Below are 26563 nucleotides of genomic sequence, written 5' to 3'. Positions count from 1 at the left end.
ACAAGCAGGCGGGTGGTAAGGAGCCAGGGGTCCCAGACTGCTAGAGAGAGCAGGCCAGGCTGAGGGACCCCCCCACCAGTGCACGAATTTCGTGCACCAGGCCTCTAGTCTATAATAATAAAAGCATAATATGCTAATTAGACTGGACATCCTTCCAGATGACCTTTTGGACAAAGCTGGGGCTGCAAGGGAAGCCCGGGTCCCGAGTGCCTACCAGAGGCCAGAGGGAAGCCTGGGTACCAGGTGCCAGAGGAAAGCTGGTGCCGGCAGCCGGGGGAAGGAAGGCCTACTCTTACATGAATTTCATGCATTGGGCCTCTAGTCTATATAATAAAAGCCTAAGTTACTGTTACAATGGAACAACTGGAACGACCGGTTGCTATGATGCACACTGACCACCAGAGGGCAGACGCTCAATGCAGGAGCTGCCCCCTGATGGTCAGTACACTGCCACAGGGGCAGTGCCGCTCAGCAAGAAGTCGAGCTCATGGCTAGCGATCACAGCTGCCATGGCATTGGGAGCCTCTCCCAACGCCATGGCAGTAGGCACAGTGGGCCGGGATGAGTGCGAGCGGTGTAGCGTCCAGCCCTAATTTGGGCTCCTCCCTGGCCACCTGCTGCTTGGCACACTCCTACATCCCTTGGGGGATGTTCGACTGCCAGCAATGAATATATATATATATATATATGTATATATATATATATATATGAATAAACTAAAAAGGAAATCATAAAATTGTTTCCCTGAATAAAATGAAAATTAAACAGTTTAAAAAAAGAGACCAAATCAAAGTTTGGTGATTTTGCAGTTTTCAGCCATTCAGGGTAACTTTCTGACGTGTGGACAACTGATATTCCTATTTGGTAAGATAAGATTGTTATTGCAGTAGGGCTAATGGTGTTTATTTCTAACACAATTCCTTTGATTTAAATCCACATACATTTCAGTGATGGTTCAGCTTGGTTAGTCGTGCAAATTAAAGTGTTACTGAAGCTGATCTCCCAAAAGAGAAGTGTTCCTTAGGAAGAAAAATGGTCAGTATCCAGGGCAGCTAGTGTATTCACCCAGAAAATATCAGCTGTCCTTTCAGAATGTGGCACTGATACTGATGGATTGATTTAATATTTCTTAGAAGCTTTCAATTTTTTAGGCATCAGAGAGAATTTTCAAAAGACCAGCAGCCACCTGTCCCACCAGCCTCATTTTAGAAATTCATATACAAAGATGAAAAGAACAGATGGGTAGGAAAGCCTTTCTGCACACATGTGTGCAACACACACACACACACACACACACACACACACACACACACAGCAATTAGCATATGTCTTCCAAATTAATGTTGCTTGCAAAGTTTCATATTTAAATTCAGGAAATTCTGAATTTCTTTACAAGAATTTGTATCTTCTCTGAATTCCTGATTAATTATTTTGTATTGCCCTGTAGCTGATTTTAATGTATTTCTTATTTGTTTCTCACGGACAAAAACCATGAATTTAAGCTTCAGAGAATATATTGAATTTTATTCTGTGTTTGACTCTTGAAAACATTTAGTGTCAGCAAAATAATTATAATTAATTAGTTCCTAATTCAACTGTTTAAAAATGTTTCAACTAGTTTACAATAAAAGCTATTTACAGTAAAACTGTAAATAATTAACAAAAGCATAAGTTTATTCCTGAGCTTCCCAGAAGCCTATTTGTACAGTACTTTTATTTAGTTGAAGGGATAAATAGATGTTTCTCTGAACCTAATACTTAAAAGGCTATTGAAACAAGATATTTTATTTACATGAGGAATTTTGAGAACATATAAAAGCTAGTGAAAATAAAAATGCTAAATAATTTCTGCTAGCACATACAATCAAAAGAAATATGGTTACACTCCAACTTATAAAATATATTTATTAATTCTAAATTAGTTGATTAAAAGGACAAGTTGATCTTTAAAATAAATGAGGTTAACCCGGCTGCCATGGCTCAGTGATTGAGAGTCGACCTCTGAACCAGGAGGTCACATTTCACTTCCCGGTCAGGGTACATGGTCGGGTTGTGGGCTTGATCCCCAGTGTGTAGGAGGCAGCAGATCAATGATTCTCTCTCATCATTGATGTTTCTATATCTCTCTCCCTCTCCTTTCCTCTCTGAAATCAATAAAAATGCATTTAAAAATAGATGAAGTTAGTAAGATAGATGAGTTGAGTTATTGCATAATTATTAAAGGTCAAGAAATAATATTAAAAAATGGAGGGAGATATAAATAATGTTTCCTAAATATATATATATTGGAAGTACAACTGAACAGTTATATACATGAAGGGAAGACAGGTCAAAAACAAGCAGTAATGAAGACTCAGGCTGATATTTCCAACAGTATTCAAACAAAATCCCATGACCATAATGTAGCAGCTGCAAATTTATATAATCAGTAGTTTACCTGCTGAAGTGATAATTCCAGACATGGAGAACTGAAGTATCCAGTTATTTATTTCCAGGGTTAGGAGCTGCAGCTGAGCATCGTGGGGATAGAGGGGCAAATCATGTCACTTGGTTCTATTGGCAAACTCAGAAAGCTGTGCCTACCGCCCTAGTCGGCTTGGCTCAGTGGATAGAGCGTCAGCCTGTGAACTGAAGGGTCCCAGGTTCGATTCCGGCCAAGGGCACATGCCTGGGTTGCGCTCTCAATCCCCATAGGGGGCATACAGGAAACAGCCTATCAATGATTCTCTCTCATCATTGTGTTTCTATCTCTCTCTCCTTCTCTCTTCCTCTCTGAAATCAATAAAAAAATATATATTAAAAAAAAAGAAAGAAATCTGTGCCTATCAACTACCAAACCATCTAACTCTGAGGCTGCCGAATAGTAGGGATATTAAAGGATCAGTTAGTTGAATGAAGAATAAGTGTCCCAGAATTATGTTGCCTTGGGCAGAAAAAATTACTCATTTTAGTTTGTTAATAATAACTTTGGAGAGATAGAATTTTTTTTAAATACCAAATGCACATTAGAATCTCTTGGGAGTTGTTTGTTTTTGTTTCTTTGTGTGTGTGTGATGCTGATGCCTGAACTCATCCAAGAACAATATAAATCAGTGCTCCTCAATGAGGCATGATCTCAATTTTAAAGATCCCAGTTGATTTTTGATCATTGTCAAAATTGGGATTTACCATTATAAACCACTATAAATATAAAGGAGAGTTTACACGAGGTTTAATCAAATATATACTAAATGAGAATATATATTTTACTAAAAATCAGTTTGGGTCTTTCTCACCTGATTTAAAATTTGCAGGAGAGTTTGCATAGGAACCATCATACTCTTGTCTCCTAGCACATCCTGCCCCAATATAGGACTTTCATCATTGATATCAGGTGGTACACAGACACATCACTAATTTAAAGTTAATGTAGTATGAAAAGTCATACAGTTCAAAATAGATAACAGTAGAACTTGTATTCAAATAAGGACAAAAAATGTAATAACATTAATCTCAGTCCAGATTTGTAAAAATGAGAGAGAGAGAGAGAGAGAGAGAGAGAGAGAGAGAGAGAGAAACTGAGGCAACAGTGTATATTCTTGTATATATGATGTATAACCATCATACTCTTGTCTCCTAGCACATCCTGCCCCAATATAGGACTTTCATCATTGATATCAGGTGGTACACAGACACATCACTAATTTAAAGTTAATGTAGTATGAAAAGTCATGCTATCCTTAATACTTTTTCAATCCTCTGATTGATATAGGAAGAATGATTAAATATATTACTAGGATATATTTAACAACCCTAAGACACTCCATTACTGAGGAAGATGGGAGAGTAGAGGTGTGGGGGATAGGGAACTCAAACTACAATTTAGTGGGTAGTAATATTTAATTATAATTAGACAGTATTGTTTTAGTTTTATTGTATGTATTTTTAGAATCACATTCTATTTCTTCTGATACTGGATTTTCCTTTATGCTAATGAGTCAGTTTAAAGAACAGTTCAAAATAGATAACAGTAGAACTTGTATTCAAATAAGGACAAAAAATGTAAAAACATTAATCTCAGTCCAGATTTGTAAAAATGAGAGAGAGAGAGAGAGAGAGAGAGAGAGAGAGAGAGAGAGAGAGAGAGAGAGAGAGAGAAACTGAGGCAACAGTGTATATTCTGATTTCTAATTAGGTACACAATCCATGGAAAAGCAGTAGTGAGGGTAAAGGAGAATATACTGAAAAGGAGGGAGAGAGTATGTGAAGAAGCATGCTACAGAGATGGCAACTTTTTGGTATCAAGTGCTTCATCCCCTAATGTCTTCTTCAGAGAAACCACACCAATTGCATGTTAGGACAGCTTGAGGCAAAGAGTGGGGAGGAAAAGGGACAAATGTTTCTGCTGGCTTTTTTCTCTTGGTCAGAAATTTGATTCATGAGTCATTAATTTGTCATTATCTTGGGGAGTTTTCGGAGGCTCCAGGCACAGGCCTGATGTACGGGTACTGTGCCCACATGAATGTTCATCATATTAACTGTGGCAAAAAAAAAAAAATGATCACAAGTTCTAGAGCCAGTTGTGACTAAGTGTACCTGAGGTGTTATGTAAAGGATGACTCATACAACAGTATTCAAGTGATTAAAGATGGGAAAATATTGCCTTACCAAGGACTGTTCATTCAGGACCAGGAACAGCGACAAATTGGTTTATTCTGATGCTTCAAAAATTTACAATTTTTTTTATAAGAATACTTTGTGTGTTTGAGTTGCTTCATAGAAGGTTTTCAGTAATAGCTGTCATTTAGTGGGTGACTAACAGTTTTAATGTGCATTTGAAATAATTATCACTAAAGCAGCTATTATTATTTCAATTTGCCACTGAAGTAGTTGAGGTGCTGAAAAATTAGCTAACCTGAGGTCAAAAATCAAACCATGTTCATAAAACACAAAGGCCCAAGTTCTGTCATCTGCAATATGTCTTCTTATCAGTACATGATCTTTACTAAAAATAAATGTCCATGTATATTTGCTGCCTTTTCCCCAAAGTTTGTCATTAGGGAAGCATTGACATTTTGCAGTGTGGTTTAAATGGGTTCATTTTATTTGGGCTGGGGGTGTATTGCCTAACAAACTTCAAAGTGCATTCAGACAAATTGGGGATCATGTTAAAATTCATATTCCGATTTAGGTCTGGTTTGGAGCCACAGATTATTTCTAAAAAGCTCCCATACTTTTAGTAGCAAGGGTGTAAATACTATCACTACACATTGTTTTACTGAATTATAGATACCTGTAATATATAATACAAGTAGTAAGGTGGTCCTCAAACATTCAGTGGCAGAGTTCCTGGAAATGTATTAAAATTCTTAAATCCTAGAATTTCTGGAGGGGGACTGATAGGGGATGGCCCTGGAGAAATGGAGAATAGGGTTTGACAACAAATACCCATATGTTATCAAACAGGCACAGCTTTATGAGATAGACTTAGTGAATGCAGCAATTTTTACCTAGCTCAATAAACATTTATTGAATGAAAAGAAAAGAATACTGAATTATTAATGATCACTATGGAATAATGCCATGATTAAATACCTCCCCCATTAAACTAGTGAAAATTATTGAGGTTTGAAGACTAAAATAATGAAAAGTGATTTACTCAAGAAAAACCCTATGTACTCTTAGAAGTGCCACTCTGAAAATATTAAAATAGGGAAACTACCAATTATCAATATACTGGTATATAAAAGCCCAGCGACCAGGACTGCAGAATGACCAGACTGACCAGTGGCTATGAGGCACACTGTGCAGCCAACCAGCCTGATCCGGGCCCTGATCAGCCCCTGATTGGCCACCAACACCCCTATCGGGGGCGAAGCCAGCTGGCCAACCTCCCGCGGCCCCTTCCCCCTGCCAGCCCGGCCTAATGGGCCTCCATTGGGGCGGGCCGGCCGGACCCCACCTGTGCACGAATTCATGCACCGGGTCTCTAGCTAAATATAAAATACATGTAACTCACATTAGTGTAGTTGAAGTTTATTATTATTTTGCTTATGGGGAAATAGAAGTAAGAAGAAAATGCTTAAGTAAGCAAACAAATCATCATTATAAAGGAGTAATATTTAAGACTTGTTTACTTTTTAATTTATGTGAAAAAATGCTAAATAAAAGGTTAGAACTTTTAATAATGTTACTTCAGTTTCAGTGTCAAAGTCATTTAGAAAATTATGCCAAAGCAGCTTTCAATTCTGACCAGATCCTCCCACTGTGGTTTCTTATATCAAAGTTAAATAAAGGAAGTAGATAAAAGCAATGATGCAAGTTCATGTCTGTAACTCAGCTCCCGGAGGCCTCAACCTGCTGATACTCTGTTGTAATAAATTATGCAACCAGTGTGGTTTGTGTGATTTATTATTGCAGTAGATCATGAGCATGGTGAGTGACAAAAACACGTGTCCCATAGACAGCTGTGCTACACGATGTTCTATTTCTCTTTCTCACTTTAAAGTGCTTAGTTCAGAAAGTATGAAAAAAACCCACACAAATTGACAAATACGGGAGGATGTTTCTGAAGCAGCTCTCTGCCTAGACTCTTGAAGTAATAGTTTTTAAATTGAGAAGTCCCAGTGCTCTTCTTGCTTCCAGTCCTCCCAAAGGACTGTTTAAAAAGATTTTAACAAAATACATTAACTCATATAAATTAGGTTTTGTGAATTCAGGATATAGTTTTGTGTGGTTTTTTTTTACTTGCATAAATACATAATAGACTTCATATGCATTTCCTCATTCTTTCTCTGAGCTATTATAGCTATCATAAAAATTGAATTCCAGACATTTAAAATCAAAGTAATTACCTAACTGGTTGTTACATCCCTGCTTTAAAAAGGAAAGCATTAATTCTGTCATGAGTTCAATCATTTTTTTTAAGGATTTATGCTGAGGTGTAAATTGTCTCCTTTGGAAGCAAAAGAATCAGTTGAGTAAATAATATAATTGAAATACAACTCTTGTAATAAATGTCTGTCTAAAACTTAGCTGGCTAACCCACTGTCAGTCTCCCCATCTATAGCTCACTTCTTGGGTCTATATTATATTATGGATCCAGGCTATTATATTGCAAAATGCCACAAACATTTGAACTAAACAATAAGCAGGGATGATGCAATAGGCATGTTAGTTACCGCTTCCTCAGGGGATTTCTGGGGCAGGAAGTGGGAAGGGTTTGTTTAGTGGAGAATGTATAATCTTAGAAGCTGACCTTAGTATATAAATGGTGAAAAAATGGTTCTGAACATTTGACCTCAAGAGTGATGGATTCTGACAGTCTGGTATCTTCAGATGGTATGGTTATGTTTTATGAAACCACACTCATGCAAGTCTGAGTAGCCACCATCTGGAAATGGAACATTTTCTCCTGATAACAATGTTAGGTTGGCTTGCATGCTTCCTTATTTTATTTCTCTGTCTCATATCTTCACAAAGAAAGTAACAGTTTTCCCAAAGGGAGTAGGAAAGAGAGTCAATGCATTTTCTGGAAAACTTACAGTGCAATTGTTGTAGGGAGCAAAGTATAGCATTCGGAATTGTACCCTATCATATGAGCTAGAGCTATCAGCCAAATACTCAAGTGACCTCAGACATGGTTTCAGTGGCTTTTAAATCCTGAATTATAAGATGACTAGAGGCCCAGTGCACAAAATTTGTGCATGGGGGTGTGTGTCCCTGAGCCCAGACTGCACCTTCTCCAATCTGGGACCCCTCGAGGGATGTCCGACTGCCCATTTAGGCCCATTCCCGGTAGCCTGATTACCCCCTAACCACTCCCCTGCCAGCCTGATTGATGCCTAACTGCTCCCCTGCCACCCTGTTTACCCCTAACTACCCTCCCCTGCAGGCCTGGTCACCCATAACTGCCCTCCCCTGCAGGCCTGGTCACCCATAACTGCCCTCCCCTGCAGGCCTGGTCCCCTCCAACTGCCCTCCCCTGCAGGCCTGGTCCCCTCTAACTGCTCTCCCCTGCAGGCCTGGGTCCCCCACAACCGTCCTTCCCTGCAGGCCCGGTCACCCACAACTTCCCTCCTCTGCTGGCCTGGTCACCCCTAACTGCCCTCCCCTGCAGGCTTGATTGCCCCCAACTGCCCTCCCTTGAAGGCCTGGTCCCTCCCAACTGCCCTCCCCTGCTGGCCTGATTGCCCACAACTGCCCTCCCTTGCAGATCTGGTCCCTCCCAACTGCCCTCCCCTGCTGGCCATCTTGTGGCAGCCTCCTTGTGTCCACATGGGGGCAGTCATCTTTGACCACATAGGGGCAGCCATCTTGTGTATTGGAGTGATGGTCAATTTGCATATTACTCATTTATTAGATAGGATAGAGGCCTGGTGCACTGGTGGGGACCGGCTGGTTTGCCCTGAAGGGTGTCCCGGATCAGGGTGGGGGTTCCCTTGGGGTGTGGGGCAGCCTGGGCGAGGGGCCTGTGGTGGTTTGCAGGCCGGCCACGCCCCCTGGCTACCCAAGCGGAGGCCCTGGTATCTGGGATTTATTTATCTTCTATAATTGAAACTTTGTAGCCTTAAGCAGAGGCCAAGGCCGTCTAGGACAGGCAGAAATCTTGGCTTCCTCCATTGCCAGGGAAATCCAAGCCTCCTGCTCTCTCCATGGCCACAGCCAACTTGATTGGTTAATTTGCATACTTGCTCCTGATTGGCTGGTGGACGTGGCTTGTGGTTATAGTGAAGGTGTGGTCAATTTGCATATTACTCTTTTATTAGATAGGACTAGAGGCCCAGTGCACGAAATTCGTGTACGGAGGGGGGTTGTCCCTCAGCCCAGCCTGTACCCTCTCCAATCTGGGACCCCTCGAGGGATGTCCGACTGCCCGTTTACATCCCTCTCACAATCCAGGACTGCTGGCTCCCAACTGCTTGCCTGCCTGCCTTCCTGATTGCTCCTAATCACTTCTGACTGCCAGCCTGATCACCCCCTAACCACTCTGCTGCCAGCCTGTTTGCCCCCAACTTCCCTCCTCTGCTGGCCTGGTCACCCCTAACTACCCTCTCCTGCAGGGTTGATCGCCTCCAACTGCCCTCCCTTGCAGGCCTGGTGCCTCCCAACTGCCCTCTCCTGCTGGCCATCTTGTGGTGGCCATTTTGTGTCCACATGGGGGCAGGATCTTTGAACACATGGGGGCAGCCATATTGTGTGTTGGAGTGATGATCAATCTGCATATTACTCTTTTATTAGATAGAATAGAGGCCTGGTACAGGAGTGGGGGTCAGCTGGTTTGCCCTGAAGGGTGTCCCTGATCAGGGTGGGGTTCCCTTGGGGCATGGGGCGGCCTGAGCGAGGGGACTGTGGTGGTTTGCAGGCGGGCCATGCCCCTGGCAACCCAAGCAGAGGCCCTGGTATCTGGAATTTATTTTCCTTCTACAATTGAAACTTTGTAGCCTGGAGCAGAGCCAAGCCTGGGGCTCCCTCCGAGGCCGGTAGCCATTTGTGTTGGGGTTATAATTGAAACTTTGTTGCCTTAAGCGGGTGGGCCCGGCCAGGGTGTGTGGAAAGCTTTGCTTCCCCTGTTGCCGGCGGCAACCCTGGCCTGCTCTCTCAAGTTTCATTCTGCCGCCATTTGTTTGAATTTGTTTACCTTCTATAATTGAAACTTTGTAGCTTGAGTGGAAGCTTAGGCCTGGCAACGGCTGGCAGAAAGCTTGGCTTCCTCTGTTACCTAGGAAACCTTGCTCTCTGTGGCTGTAGCCATCTTGGTTTGGTTAATTTGCATGCTCGCTCTGATTGGATGGTGGGCGTGGCTTGTGGGCGTGGTTTGTAGGTGTGTCGGAGGTATGGTCAATTTGCATATTACTCTCTTATTAGATAGGGTGAAGCCTTTTTCTGGCTCATCTACAGCATCAAAAGCATGGAGACTGGGAAGTTTATACATACTGTTAGTTTAGCAGAAAGGCTGTATTTTGAAAGATCAAGAGTACCAAGATCAAATGTTATTCATTCTTATGATGCCTTGTCTCATGTCCCCTTCCTGCTATGCTGAACCTACTCTTCCATTATTTTTAGTATTTTCTTCCTTTACTGTTTCCTTTCCTTTCTGCTTGATATCCACACAGGATATTGAAAGTAACCAATTATGAAATATTTGGAACTAAACTTAAGGCATACTTGAATGTGAGGAGTTATGGCATGGTTAACATAAATGTAGTTAATCTATTGGAAAACATACCTTATCTGAATCAAAAATACAAAATCATACAACATGCACACACACACAAACATGCATGTATTACTTTACTTAATCATGTCCATATGGACTCTTCACATCTGAGAAATTAGGAACACATTATAAGGCTTTATATCTGCTTATAGGAATTAGCATTTAGTTTGGATAATATAGCTGTTAGAGTTAGAGTGGCTCTTAGAGATTATCAGACACGTTCTGTCACTTAAGAGATTCATAATTTGCTTATAGTTGCAGAGCTAGTACCTGCCTGTATTCCCCAAAATCTAAATACTTAGTTTTGTTCCTTTTTTCCTTGTCAGGATCAGTAATGTTCTATGTTATAAAAATATCCCAGGGCCAAATATATGACTTACCCATCCATAGTTAAGCATCAGGGCTAAGGTGAAAAGCTGAAGGTTAAATTACAAAGTGTAACACTGTGATCATTTGCCACAGTTATTTAGAGAAAGTTATATTTTATTTATGTATAAGCTACTATCTAATCATCTATAAATGTTAATTTTTCTTTGTTATATATCTAACACCTCAAAATATATTCATTAAGAAATATTGCTTATTTATTTTTTCAAGGATTTAAGACTGGTGTTAACATTTGGATGATATTAAAGTCACTGGTTAGTTATCCAAACTCAGTTAAAAGAAGAAAATTTTATTGTCTAAATGAATGCCAGAAGGTGATTTATATGCTGAACAGTTCAGAGCATGTCCTTGAACAATTGTAACTGCTTAATTTTTGTCATTTTTTTCTGGCAGCTTCCAAATAGTAATGCTTAATGATTCAACTTAAATTAACTAAAATGAATCCTAGTGGAAAAGCATACCTGCCAGGTACAAGGGAGCTGATTATATTGCCTTCATTTACACCAAAGTTATTCAGAATTCATTGACACCCTCTCACTGCTAAGTTTCGTTGTCTTTTTCCTAAGCAGTTGGAAAAGGTGTCACTTTGTGCAGGTGTGCATGCCGTTTATGCCATATTGAGGATAGTGCTCAAAATGCTGCTGCCGGCTCATGAAAACAGCCAAATAAGGCTTAAACAATGAAGCAAAGTGCAGACTTTGAGGACATATAATAGTGTTACTTCAAACAGTGTGTCTCCAAATATTTATCTGTCAGATGGGTTTTATGAAATGGCTTAAAATGCAGGGCAAATGGCACTAATGAAGAACAAATAATGATTTGTGCAAGCTAAAATAGAGTAGAGCATGGTATTTTATAAAATATTTGAATGTTACTCTAGTCCCCCTTTATCCGCAGTTTCAGTTACTTGCAGTAAACCACAGCCTGAAAATGAAAAATTCCAGTAATAAACAATTCATATGTTTTAAATTGTGTGCCATCATGAGTAGCATTATTAAATCTCATGCTATCTTGCTTTGTCCCTTTGTCCAGTCTGTCCATTCTATGTAAGCTCTGACTATTAGTCACTTAGTAGCCTTCTGATCAGATTGACTACCACAGAATCACGATGCTTGTGTTCAAGTCCCCTTATTTTATTGTTATAATTTACTATTTTATTATTAGTTATTCTTGTTAATCTCTTACAGTGCCCATATTATAAATTAAACTTTGTAATATGTATGTATGTATAGAAATAATACATAGACTGTGTAAGGTTTGGTACAATCTTGGGTTCCAAGGTGTACAATAGGAGCCTTGGAACCTATCTGCCTACATATAAGGAGAGACTAATGTATATACATTTAAAATCCTTAATTAAATCAGTGACAGGACAGGAGATGAAAAGTGTCAGAATTTGAAATATAGATAAATGCATATTAACACATAGAGAATAAAGCATTGCATTTTAGAATAACTACAAAAATGGTAATCACTCCCTTCATTACCACATTTTTCTTCTTTTCTATTATAAAAGATCTCATTTATGGGCCATAAGAGGCATTCGTAGTAAATCTATTTAAAATGTGCAACTTAATTATTTTTTTTTCTCTAATCTGTCCTTGGGCTAAATACTTTGAATTGTGAGAATTTGTTAGGCCAAAAGCCTGAGTTGAAATGCCTGCTTGAAAAATCACAGCAGTAAGAACTTTTCAATTGGGCTATCATTTTAATAGCCCAGTTGGTTCATAAGATGGCCTTTCAACAACATACTGACTTGGAAGTAGTTGATTCACTACTTTCATTTGGATTCCTGTGGTCTTTTGATTTCTTAAAGATGACTTTGCCTAGATTGAGAGACCTGCCTCTCATTCTCTACCCTTTCTTCCAGGGAGTGATCATCATCAAATCTAAAAATACCCAACTTGGAAAAGAATAAGAACTCAGTATATTTTATAATTTTTATTAGGTATTTGAACAAATATGATGCAAGTATATTTTTCTACAATTTACAAATTTTAGGTGATTTGCGCTTATTGTTATTGTTCTTATGCAAAACCTTAAATCCTCTATTTTCATGCAAAATACTACATAATTTGTTGGATCATAAACACTGAGAAATAATTCTCGCTCTGAGTGGTGTGGTTCAGTTGGTTGAGCATCATTGCATTCGCCAGAGGCTGCTGGTTCTATTCCTGGTCAAGGGTACATGCCTGGGTTTAAAGGCTTGATCTCCAGTAGGGGGCATGCAGGAAGTAGTTGATCAATGTTACACTCTTGCATCGATATTTTTCTCTCTCTCCTCTCATTTTCTCTATAAAAATCAATAAACTATTCATTTAAAAAATATTCTCTTAGTGAAGACACTAAGACAGATCATTATTTCTTTTATTTCTTAAAAAATATGCATTTTATTGATTTCAGAGACAGGAAGGGAGAGAGAGAAATAAATCATCAATGACGAGAGAGAATCATTGATGGGCTGCCTTCTGCACACCCCATACTGGGGATTGAGCCTGCAACCTTGGCTTGTGCCCTGACCAGTAATGGAACTGTGATCTCCTGGTTCAATGGTAATCAAAACAGCATTGTATTGACAGAACAACAGGCACAAAGACCAATGGAACAAAACTGAGAGCCCAGAAATAAACTCACATGTGTATAGGCAAATAATTTTTGACAAAGGAGCCAAAACCATACAATGGAGAAAAGGAAGCCTCTTCAATAAATGGTGCTGGCAAAAATATTCTTAAATTAAATATTTCTTAGTTTTAAGTTGCAAAAGAATAAAACTAGATTGCTGTTTGTCCCAGTATACAAAAATTATCTCAAAATGGATCAAAGCCCTAAATATACATTTTGAAATAAAAATCACATAGAAGAAAACATAGGTACTAAACTTATGGATCTTGGTCTTAGAGAAGATTTTATGAATTTGACCCCAAAGGCAAGGGCAGTAAAGGTAAAAACAAGTGAATGGGACTATATCAAATTAAAAGGCTCTGCACAGCCAAAGAAACTGCCAACAAAACTAAAAGGCAACCAACCAAATGGGAGATTACATTTGCAAACAACAGCTCTGACAAGGGGTTAATATCCTAAATATATAAATAACTTATACAACTCAATACCAAACCAACAATCCAATTAAAAAATGGAAAAAAGACCTGAACAGACACTTGTTCTAAGAAGACATACAAATGGCCAACAGATATATGAAAAGATGCTCAACTTCACTAGCAAATAAAAACTAAATCAGAATTTAATAACTATAATCATATATGAACATAAGGCACAGCATCAGAACCTTGCTCAAATTCCATTCAGGAGTGGCTATAACACTTCAGACATATGACAATTTATTTTTCTTCTCATCAGTCTTCTGTGTGACCCAAGGAAATACTCTACCAACCCTCCTTCCTTGAAAAAGGAACAAAGCTAAATCATTTAATTTTATCCTCCCATAGTACAGATTCGGAGACTGAGTCTCAAAAAATCAAAAATCTTACCCAAGGACAAATGATGACTATTATCCAAGAAAAAACAAAGAATAGGGTTCTTTCTACTACTTATCTCAGGCATATCCCCCAGTCCTTTTCTCAACCCTCCTTCACCTGTTCTTTCCCTCGGAGGCTTACCAGTGTGTTCAACTGACTCTGACTTTTGGTTGAGTTTGGTCAATTAAGATATCAGAAGGAGAGAGTATAGAATCAAAGTAATTCATCATTTTATCTTCCTCTCTGGAGGGTTTGTCTCTCTAAATAAGGCTGTAACTCCTCTCACATAATAGACAATCTTTTAGATGATTGTTGTGCATGTTGTCCTTTTCAAATGTTGCTGGATACTAATGACATTGGGACATTTTTTTTTAATTTGTTCTGCAAGCTCACTCAGGCAAGTTAAATACAGCTTTCTGTTCTTAAATTAAATATTTCTTAGTTTTAAGTTGCTGATATACCACCACACAACCATTTTCTCCAAGGCCAAAGCAACTGCACTTGTGTTTTTGCAATCTGTAACATTTTGTCATGTCCATCCATGGCAGGTGCCAAGCTGTCATTTCTTATAATGACCATTTATGATCTTGTCAGTGAGGCAGTCATCTGGGGTGTTTGGGAAGCCTCCTGTTTGCTTGAATTTTAAATTGTTTGATTTTACATTGAGCATCTGGGTATTGGAAATATGTTGTTTGATTTATAAAGCTGAGTATTTTTGTATTCCCTGACTAGTTCCAGTACTTCTACCACTAAGCTATCAGTGAAGTTCCAAGATGAAAAAGTCATATGATTCAAGACTAAATTCTCAACACATGATTTCAAGTCTATGTGGCATCACCAATTTAATTGTCTGTCTATGAGGACACATGTGAGATTAAGTGACTGTGTCAAGAAATGAATTTTCTAAATGAATATGAATTATTATTTTGAAACATGATGCTATTTATAGGTTCAAGGTGAAAGTTCCTCAAAATTATGCCCTAATGGCGCATTACCATATAACACAATAGAGTGTAATTTATGATGGCAGTTTTCTGCTCTCTAAATAAAGATGCTGATTAGGCTTGCAAGGTGCAGTATTTGTGAACTTATGCTACAAATGCTTAACATAGAGATGAAAAAAGTATAATTTAATGGATTTCTCTTTTCTATTTCACATGGAACTTTAACCAGTGGAATGGGATGTCTTGGGATCAGTATGATTCTTAGCTGAACCTATTGTACCCTATAAAAGCCTATGCAGCCCTAGCTGGTTTGACTCAGTGGATGGAGCGTTGGCCTGTGGACTGAAGGATCCTGGGTTGGGATCCCGGTCAAGGGCATGTACCACCTCGTTTCAGGATCCTCCCTGGCCAGAGCACTGGTCAGGGCATGTGCGGAGGCAACCAATCGATGTGTTTATTTCACATCAATATTTCTCTCTGTGTTTCCGTCTCTCTTCCACTCTCTCTAAACATCAATGGAAATATATCCTCCAGTGAGGATTCTTTTAAAAAAGCCTATGCATAATTGTAGGCTGAGTTTAATGCTTTTCTGTGTCAGCAGAAGTAGAGAAGTAAACTACTGGCCTACAGAAACTTCTCAACTCAGAAGCACACTTGAACTAAGAGTGCTGCTTGAGCCCTCCTTAGGCCTGGTTTGGAGAGCTAACTCAGGGCCGCCACCAGCTCTCCATCATCTGAGTGAATTCAGAAAACTACTAGGGAATAGAAGGGGCATTGAAATGACACCTTTTGAGAGTAAGCAGCAAATGCATACCAGATAATTGAATGTAACCTATTTGATTATCTGGTGGCGTTGAATGCAATATGGGGGGGGAGGGGAAATCAGTGGCAGTAAAAATAGTATTTATTCTGTCTTCTCCCACTCTTCTACTTGCTACTACTTCACTTCCTTTCACTATTCTTCTCCTCTTGTTCCTAAAACATTACAATCAGAAGCAGTAACCAGTAGGAGAGGTAGGCTGTGGTAGGTTTACCCCATCTTGGCTGGCACCAGAAATCCTATCAATTTACTTTTAAGTGAATACAAAAGCATACACCATGATACAAATTTGAAAAGAATAATAATAAAAAAAGTAATACATACCCTTATTCCAAAGAGATGAGACATTATACTTGTGTGGTAAGATTATTTTTTCTATACTTTTCAATATTTTATAATTCTTGCTTTTCAAAGTCAATTTCCAAGTCAACAGCATTGGCGACACCTGGAAACTTACTAGAAATGAAGAATTTTGGGTTTTACTTATGTACATGGGAGTGTAGATATCTTTCTGAGTTAGTGTTTTCATTTTTTAAAATAAATCTTTATTGTTGAAGGTATTACATATGTCCCCCTTTTCTCCCCGCATTGTCCTCTCCTTCCCCCTATCCCCCCAAGCCTTCATCACTGCCATCTGTATCTATGGGTTATGCATATATGCATATGAGTTCATTGGTTGATTTCTTTCCCCCTCCACCCTCCCCTGCCTTCCCTCTTAGGTTTGACAGTCTCAATCTTATGGCAGTTCTATATTTTTTTCTCTTTAATAACATAATTTAATTAAATCAATCTAAAATTCTATTTTAACAATTATTTATTTATTTAAATTATTTTCCAATTACACTTGACATATAATATCATATTAGTTTCAGGTGTACAACATAATGATTGGACATTTATATACCTTACAAAGTGATCACTCCAAAAAGCCTAGTACCCATCTGATACCATACATAGTTATTACAGTATTATTACCTATATTCCTTATTCTGTAGTTTATATCCCTATGACTATATTTATAATTGAAAATTTGTACTTCTTAATTCCTTTTAGCATTTTATTCATCTCTTCAACCCTCCTTCCATCTGGCAACTGCCAATTTATTCTCTGTATATATGAGTTTGTTCCTGTCTTGAGTGTTCATTCATGTATTTTGTTTTTTAGATGTCATATGTAACTAAGATCTTATGCTATTTGTATTTCTCTGTCTGACTTATTTCACTTATCATACTACCTTCTGGGTTCATCTATGATATCAAATTATAACACAAGGTTATATTAATCAAAGGAGCATGGCAAAAAAATTTCACAGTTTGGGTCTTATCTTTTTTTTTTTCTTTTGTCTTACTAGTGTCACTTGAAAAATAAAAGTTTTATACTTTGATTAAGTTTAATTTATCCTCCTTTTTAGTGGATCATGCTTTTGGAGTCATTATGCTAGTAAATCTTTGCCTCACCAAAGGTTGTAAATATTTTTTCCCATTTATTCTTTTAGATCTCTTATAGTTTTAGATTTTATATTCAGGACTATAATTTATTTTTGGCTAATTTTTATATATATATGGATGGCAGTTCTTTTTTTGCATATGCATGTTCAGTTGTTGAAGTATCATTTGTTAAAATAGTTATACTATATGTTTGAATAGCCTATGCACGTCTATCAAAATTGGTTATCCATATACATGCTGGCTTTTTCTGTATTACTGATGTATTTCTCTATTTCTTTTCTGTATTACCGATGTATGTCTTTATTATTTTTGAAAACCACATTGTCTTAATAGCTGTAAATTTATATCTTAAAATAAGATAGTTGTTTTTGCTATTTTAGATGCTTTGCTTTCCACATATATTTTGGATTAGCTTGCCAATTTCTAGAAAATGTCTGCAGGGTTTATAGTTGGATTAGATATAATTTATCAATTTGAGGAGAGATGGCATCTTAATACCAAGCCTTCCAAAGCATAAGTAAGGCATAACTCTATTTATTTAGAGTTTGTGTTAATTTCTCTTAACAATGTTTGGTAGTTTTCAGGTTTTTAATTTTTTTTTCATATGTGTTACTAGCTGTTTGTTAATGCTATTATAAAACTTTTTATTTTAATTTTCAATAGTTTATTTCTACTCTATAGAAACTCATATAGCAATCTTGCATGCGGCAACCTACTAAATTTATTAATTAGTTCGAGCAGCTTTTGTTTTCTTGACACATTCTATTGGATAATTTTTTATGCAGAGGATTGTGTCACTTGCAAATAAGTATAATTTGACATTATCCCCTAATCTGGATGCATTTGTTTTTGCTTTCTTTTCTTAGTATACCGACTAGAAACTATAGGACAATGTTGAGTAGATTAGTAAGAGTGACTCTTTCTTATTTCTAATTTTATTTATCTTCTGAGTTTTTATTAGGAACTAGAGGCCTGGTGCACGAAATGCGTGCATGGGTGGGGTCGCTAGGCCTGGCTGGTGATCAGGGCTCATCAGGTTCCCCGCCTCCCTGCCTCCTCCTTCCCTTGCCACCCACACGCCACCATCATGCAGTTTGCTGCCTCCCCACTTCCTCTCCTCCTCCTTCCTTCACCGCCACCGTGTGTTCCCCCCTCCTCCTTCCCTTGCTGCCCGCATCTGCCACTACCCACCCTGGTTCCCCATCCCAGCCTGGGGCCTGGGACCGATAGGGCGATCGGGACCAGCCGGCCAGGGGAAGGGACCTGGAGGTTGGCCCACAGGCCCTGAGGAGTGAGCCAGCCCTTGGTCCCCCTGAAAAGGGACCACATCCGCTGCCACCCACCCCTGGTTCCCTGTCCCAGCCCGGGGGCCCAGCCACGATTGGGCGATCGGGGCCTGCCAGCTGGGGGAAGGGACTGGGAGGTTGGCCCGCAGGCCCTGAGGAGTGAGCCAGCCCTTGGTCCCCCTGAAAAGGGACCACATCCGCTGCCACCCACCCCTGGTTCCCTGTCCCAGCCTGGGGGCCCAGCCACGATTGGGCAATCAGGGCCTGCCAGCTGGGGGAAGGGACTGGGAGGTTGGCCGGCAGGCCCCATTGGCAATCATGGCCTGTGGCATCTGTACCCTGATGGTCAGTGCATGTCATAGCAACTGGTCGTTCAGTCGTGAGTGTCATTTAGGCTTTTATATATATATATAGATGGATGTTAGATCCTATAAAATAATTTATCTGCCTTTATTGAGATATTCATATGAGTTTTCCTGTTTTAGCTGTTAAATGGTAAATTATAGCAATAGACTTTTAAAATGATAACTAAATCTGTATTCCTAGGATCATTCACACTGCATCATTATGTGTTATTCATTGTATTGTTCTCAAATAACCATTTTTTATTAATTTTTTCTTTATTTTTTTGTTTTATTTTTCCTTAATTTCTCTTTTACTCTCAAATTTTTTTTTCTTTACTTTGGGTTTAACTTATTTTCTTTTAGTGTCTTAGAGTGAAAGCTGAAGTCATTGATTTTTTTCCATCTCTTCTTGCATATTAGCTTAGTAGTAAATAGAGATATACTAAAAATATTCAGTAAACATATTGCAAAAGGTAAGGATAATTAAAACATTTAAATAAACTATGAAGAATATTATAATAGTACACCTAGTAAAATGCATTTTTGTCTGATGATTTCCATTGATTAAATATAACTAATCATAATCCCTTATTTTTGACACAAAAATAGATGTGGATATAGGAATATGTTTATCTTCATATTACAAATCTATATTTTAACTTATTTTAGGTGATTGTAAAATCGGGGCCAGGGACTTTCCTCAGTTTGGCTGTTTATGACAATTACATCTTTTGGTCAGACTGGGGAAGAAGAGCTATCCTGCGTTCCAACAAGTACACAGGAGGAGACACAAAAATTCTCCGTTCTGACATTCCACATCAGCCTATGGGAATCATAGCTGTTGCCAATGACACCAATAGCTGTAAGTTACAAAGAAAGCAAATTTATTTCTTAATTATATACTCTCAAAAATTTCTCTATGTGCTTTTTTTTTTTTTAACTACCATAATCAAATATATCATTCTAATGGCACTAGAATAGCTGGAAGTGCTCGTGGTGACTTTGCATGAGACTTCCTGCCTTTTAGCTTGTGTCTCTCTGTGTATTTTAGTAATACTTAGTTGGATTTTATTTTGTTAAATTTCCTCAGGATAGTATTAAGAATTTGTCATTTCAAAATATTGAAATTATCCAAAAGATATAAGTTAAAATGTCTGTGGTTCCTAATTTATCACCAAAGGAATAATTCATTTTAAATTATTTGTTTCTGGAATTCTATTCCATTCTCTCTCACTCCTCATATCTTTGAACATTCAAATCAACTTGCTTCCCTGTTATAAGCAAGCTTTGCACCTGAGCTTAATTTTTTTTTTTTTAATCCCTGGAATATCTACAAAATTGCTGTTTGTAGTGCTGGTGTGGTCTCCAGTAGTATTAGTGCACTTGGTGCTATGGCATCCTTGATAAATGTGTCAGATAGTGTAGTGATCCCTGTTACATATTTTTCTCATGTTATTATCTTTGAGGTTTTTGGATTTTTCAAAAGTCCTGAATCTTTTTTGTTTATGAGATTTTTCAAAGAGATTGAGGCAGTCTAACAGTTAATCTACACCTAGCACAGAATAGGAAATCAATATAATGTTACCAATAAAGCTTCCTCATTACAGGTGAACTTTCTCCATGTGCATTATTGAATGGAGGTTGCCATGACCTGTGCCTTTTAACTCCTAATGGGAGAGTGAATTGTTCCTGCAGGGGAGATCGAATATTGGTAGATGACAACCGATGTGTGAGTAAGTAAAGAGATTCCAAATGTGATATGACATACTGCTCAAAACAGAACACATGGACATTGTGTTTGACACATGTTTGACTATATTCTTGAAGTTTTACTCTCCTCCAATAGTCAAGGCCCCATTGGCTTATCTGTATATTCTAGGAAAATTCAGCATTCTACTTTGCTATAGCCATATGTGATAGATAATGTTAACCCAAAGAATCACAAATGGTGTCACTGATTGTGGACTGGAAGATTTGCAGCTAGCTAGAGAAAAACCTATACACAGTGATCATATGAAAATGTATGACTTTGAAAATTCATCAACAGCAAAATTAGTTAAAGCTGAAATAAATCGGTATGCAGGCTGGTATTGTGGCCTTGTAGTAAAACCACTCACAGTCTGTCCCAGTATGTAAATGAAAGAGAATGGCTCATGTGACTTATTTGTAATAATTTTCAATCTGTTAATTAAGAATGTAGCATTTCAGCCTTGCATGATGTTTATATCTCTGAAAGCCATTAAAATCTGTAATTAGTAGCATTACATTATACATTTATTAACAACTAAGTTTAAAAAATTGTTTCTAAAATAAATAAGGGTTCAAGTATTCCAATGTTGCCATGAAAAATTAGCCAACAACATAAAACAGGATAATTCCTCTTTAACACTGAGACACTGTGTATAAGACAGATGAGAAAGAAGCATCTGATTGCAAACTGGTGAACTCACTCTCAGAATGTGTCAATATTTCACATATTTTCTCTAATTATATCCTCATCTCATATTTTTTTTATCTTAGAAATTCAGCAGATGTGTCTACATTATAAAAATAAGATCAGAGGCTATAAGTATTTTTTTTATCTTCATCTTCAGTCTTATGTTAGATTTTACCAGAAGGATCCTTTAGCTACACTTTAATACAAGGACTTGGACATCATTTTGTTTACCTTAGAAATCACTGCACCTAATACAAGAACTTCAACATATCTTCTCACTTTGCAAATTGGTAGCACAAACCCAAAAGGGTACTTCTTAGCCAAGTAAATAAAATAATAAATAATAATAAATAAATAAAACTGTGCCAAAGCAAACGAGGGAAAGATGCAATTGGTCAGGGAACTTTAAAATGAAGATAGCCAATTTCAATAATTCGGGCCACAAATCCCCATATTTCTTCATCAACTATCATTTTCCTGAATTGCTTAGGCAATTGCTTAAACCCTCTCTTTCACGTTGCCTTTGTGGCTTCAGCTGCAATGGTCTGGATCTGATGCCATCTGTAAGCCTGGTGTGTTAGCCATGCATTAGAATCACTGATGTTCCATTCACAGGTCGCTACAGGCCAGTAGTGAAGCAATGCCTTTGGTAATAACAACAAGGCTTATTTGTATACAGTGGATGCTTGTCCTTGCTGCAAAATAGATTACTAGTAGATACATCTGTCTCTACTAAGCCACCTGTTTCTCCCGATTGATGAGAGGGCATGAATCAGACAGAAAACTATCATTTTAAACAAGTGCAGTTTATTCACATGCAACTATAAAGTGATGGTGGATTCCACAGAGGTGACAAACCTTTATAAAAGCATCCTGTATCCTTTGGGCATTCATATTGAAATCCTGTGGTTCAACAGAAAGATTAGAAAGTAATTCTTGGCTACTTCTTGTAAAATTCATCTTTGAGAAATGAGACTGTTTCTGGCACATCTATGTCCTCTTCTGAATTAATTCACCCAGAGCCGTTCATGAATGTCAATGTCAGTGTTGAAGCGGTGAAAGGCCATTTATTAACTCCTTCCTGAGGGCAAAGGAGGGAAAATCATCTGTTGTCAGAACACTTGACAAAAAGTTTAGGCAATTCTATTTTAAACAACATTGCTAAACTTATCAATACCCATAACAGAAATAAGAATAGTAAATTTAATTAGATAAAGTAAAAGAATTAGAAAATAACAGAACCATATTTTTGTTTCTAGGAAGACAGAGGAAATACTTAATCCCTTTTCATCAAATGAAGATACCTAAGCATGAATTGTACAGTGTTTGCTTTTGTATCATAAAAGTATACTTATTGTGAATACTTTTTTTCTCTCCTCAAAGGAATAATTATTTTATTTTTTTAATATTTGTATTGTTTTCAGAGAGGAAGAGAGAGAGAGAGAGAGAGAGAGAGAGAGAGAGAGAGAGAGAGAGAGAGAGAGAGAGACATCAATGATGGGAGAGAATCATTGATTGGCTGCCTCCTGCACATCCTACCCTGGGGATCGAGCCCACAACCCGGGCATGTGCCCTGACCGGAAATCAAACTGTGACCTCCTGGTTCATAGGTCGATCAATGCTCAACCACTGAGCCATGCCAGCCTAGCAATGGAATAATTATTTTAAAAGTAAAGTTGCCATTTTCTATCATAATGTCATTGGAAATGAGATATTAAATAGGGTGCATTTAAAATAGACTAAATAAGCTGGGTAAGTGGCTGAATTTTGTTTAGTTCATGGTCTAAGGTGATTGTATATAGCAATGTTGATACCCTTCTTAACACTTGTTCCTTTGAATTAATAATATTTATAGATTTTACATTCTTTGTTACTTTCTCTAAAATGGCAATCTACTTTATCTACTGACCAGTGAAGTTTAGATTTCACCAAGAAGAAGAAAAAACCCCCACTATATTTGGAGGGTGTTGCTATTATTAAAAGAGTTCAATAAGGCATCATAGATATGTAAATAGATAGGTAGATATTCTGTTTAAATTAATTAAATTCTAAGAATAATAAAGAAATAAGACCCTGGAAACATCAAAGAGTATTAGTGGCTATTAAATGGAATATTCCTGAAATAAAGCTTAAAAAGAAATTGACAGAAAATTGTAAAATTAAATTATGTTTCCTGTATTGGTAGAGATAAATAAATTTCAATTACTTCCAACATAATTAGCATGACTGAATTTCACTGTACAGTTACTCAACAAGTAGTTGAGTGAGTACAAGCAAGCAAGCAGCACATAATACAATAAAAAATAGGATTTCTAAAGTTGGCCATTCAATCCATTTTTAAGAATAAAAATAAGTCTGTTTTCCATATGAGATCTTTCTAAAACCACATACTGGCATTATAAGGATGAAAACTAGCTGTAGAAAGTTTTCATCTTGTACTTTGTGGCTGTTGGCCTCTGCTCCCAAATTGGGCAAACAACATAAAAACTCAGATTTTTAATTGCTAATAAAAATCTCGAGATTAAGAAGTGGGACAATATGGCAGTGGTCATTTAGATCCCTTAAACATCCAGAGCACATGTGTGTAAGTTATCCTTGCCCAGCTCATCCCACAGAATCTGGTGCATTTCATGGAGCAGGGGCTGGTCTTTTATGACAGGAAGAGGCGGCCTGCTCCCTGGTACCACCATGGATAGAGCAAGTGGCTGATGAGAATAGTTTCAGCAATTTCAGTACTTCTGAGTGCTAGAAGCTGCTACGGAGATTTCTTCTTCTGAAGTTAGTTGGGAAGGAAAACGAGTTTTAGATGAGATTTAAGTCAGATGAATCAAGTTAAGCATTCAAAAATAAGAATTCTATGGACTAGAAAATTTCAGTGTACTGAAGAATATATGGTAGAGTCCAATAAGAAAACATAAAAATATTCTCAGTATGTATAGAGAGCATTTAACTGTCTCTCTTTAAAAATTTATTTTTAGGTTAGACTGCTAACCAAAATGCATAAATATAGTCATCCACATTTAAACACTGCCTTCTCTCTTTTATGTATTTAAAAAATATATACAAATAGGCATAAAAGAAAAAAAAGTCAGGCAACTTCCAAAAAAATATACAAAGACAGGGAAAGAAAAATAACCTCAAAGTATGCTTTTTATTTTTTTAAATAAAGAAACACCATGAACCATTGTCTTTTATCTTACTTTTATATTAAGATCAATTTTAGTTTATTTTTATAATTAAGATTAAGGAAAGCAATTGTTATAGTGTTAATAAACATTTGCCATTACATAAAAACCTTCACTTTTTCCTTTTAGCTAAAAATTCCTCTTGCAACATTTATTCAGAGTTTGAATGTGGAAATGGGGAGTGTATTGACTACCAACTCACCTGTGATGGCATTCCTCATTGTAAGGATAAATCCGATGAAAAACTGCTCTACTGTGGTAAGTGTCCAATAGATGATTTATTCTTTCAGAGAGAAGTTTGGAATTGTTTTTATATTTTTTTGTTGGTTATCTCCATTTGGTTTATATGTGTGATTTTCTTCATGTGTCTCTTTAACATGTAGATCTAAGGCAAGTGATTTGGCTTTGCCCTGGTTCAACTGGAGCACTTTATTTCTTGTCCATTATTCATGGTATTCATTAAAGACTTTTCTCATGGTTTTCCATCATGAAGAGAACATTTAAATATAGCTGGAGCCTGTCTTTTGAGCTCTCTCATTACTCATCTTTAGCAATAGGTTCCAGGTTCACATTCTTAAAAATGTACATCAGAAATATCAGTTATTGGTGAATATTGCAGTTTAAATTTGAAGCAAAGGTCCATCATCAGTCAATAGCATGTTGGCTTATATCAAAGTCTTGTCCATTTTATTTTTGCCTCCAGGACTGACCCAGGGCTAGTGTTCTTAGATGCAAAGTCTGTTTGCTCTAGCCACGGTCTCCATGTAGCATGGAGTTCTGTGCCTCTGTAGGTGACACCAATTAATAGTCAGTCTTTCCCTCTCCCTGAGGAGCAGAGATTGGCTTTTTGACTCTAGTAAACAATTGATATTTGCCTTCACTGCAGCAGTGTTTTTCCTGGAAATTTGTGTCTGTGCAATCATGCATAGTTATTATAGAATTGATTCAGATTATTTTTAAATTGATCTGATTTATTTCTGTGCTACAATATAATACTATTGGTGCTGTATGCTCTGTAAAATTTAGGAATCAATATCTGGAATTGCAATATTTGGTTTCTACTTTTCTGCTTTGTTATATTATTTGGGTAATAAACATACCTAAATATTCAATGTAATGTTAAAACAAGAGGGAGATGGAGCTTGCTCAATTCACAGGCAGTTCTTTCACACTTTTACATTGCAGAATAACATACCATCAGTGAAAATGATAGTCAAATGTAATTTGTCCATGATTAATCTGTAACTAAAATATTAGGTAATTTGTCTCACGTGACATTTTTGCTTGAATGAACAACCATATCCTATACACTATGAAAACATTAAAGCTTACCAATATAATAATAATCAGCTTACAAATTTCCATTTATTATGAATTAGCTTGAGAATGGTATTTTTACATTATTTACATCTTAGAAGCCAGATTCTATTTGAGCAGAAATTAGCAAACTTTTTTTTTAAAGGGCCAGCTTTGTGGGACGTATAAGCTCTCTGCCCCATGTGATCTGTTTAAAAAAAATAATTTGCAATCCTTTAAAAGTGTAAAAACTTTTCTTAGCTGCAGAGTCATAAGAAAACAAGCTGATGGACTTCATTGTCCTTTGGGCTATATAGTTTGACAACACCAGATACAGATTCCAAGATTTGCAATCATACCTGAGATTGCATCGTTGTTGCCAAACCTCCTGGTGTGTGACTAGTGTGAGCAAGTGTATTACTTCTCTGTATTTTAGTTTCCTGCTACAAAACAAATTTAGCTCTAATTGAGAGCATTAAGTAAAGAAATATATATTTACATATGTTCAATACAGAGCCTGGCACAAAATTAGTATGCAGTAAATGGCAGCTACTATTATTGTAAGTGTTACCTTCTTCCCCAAATCAGGAGACTCTCACTAAAGTAAATAAAATTCAGAAAGCAATTCTTAGAAAATTCTGGTAGACAGTTTTAGATGATCCTTATGAAAAATGTATGGATAGTTAGGTGACTTGGATTCAGTGATTCAGGAATATATGTTTTGCTACTTTTTGTTTCTTGA

At 37.4% G+C, this 26563-nt stretch overlaps 1 protein-coding gene across 1 annotated transcript in view; it reads left to right on the top strand.

Annotated features, from left to right (window-relative positions):
* The window catches only part of LRP1B (LDL receptor related protein 1B), a 1704605-nt gene that overhangs the window by 1381227 nt on the left and 296815 nt on the right, over positions 1-26563 (top strand). The window contains exons 44-46 of the mRNA XM_054723549.1: positions 19573-19765; positions 20511-20636; positions 24655-24783. Coding sequence (XP_054579524.1) covers positions 19573-19765; positions 20511-20636; positions 24655-24783 — 448 coding nt within the window. The remainder of the gene's footprint in view (positions 1-19572; positions 19766-20510; positions 20637-24654; positions 24784-26563) is intronic.

Source organism: Eptesicus fuscus, chromosome 11 (assembly GCF_027574615.1).
Source record: "Eptesicus fuscus isolate TK198812 chromosome 11, DD_ASM_mEF_20220401, whole genome shotgun sequence".
Taxonomy (NCBI): Eukaryota; Metazoa; Chordata; class Mammalia; order Chiroptera; family Vespertilionidae; genus Eptesicus; species Eptesicus fuscus.
Note: the sequence above shows the minus strand (reverse complement) of the source record. Positions and strands in the feature narration are given on the sequence as shown.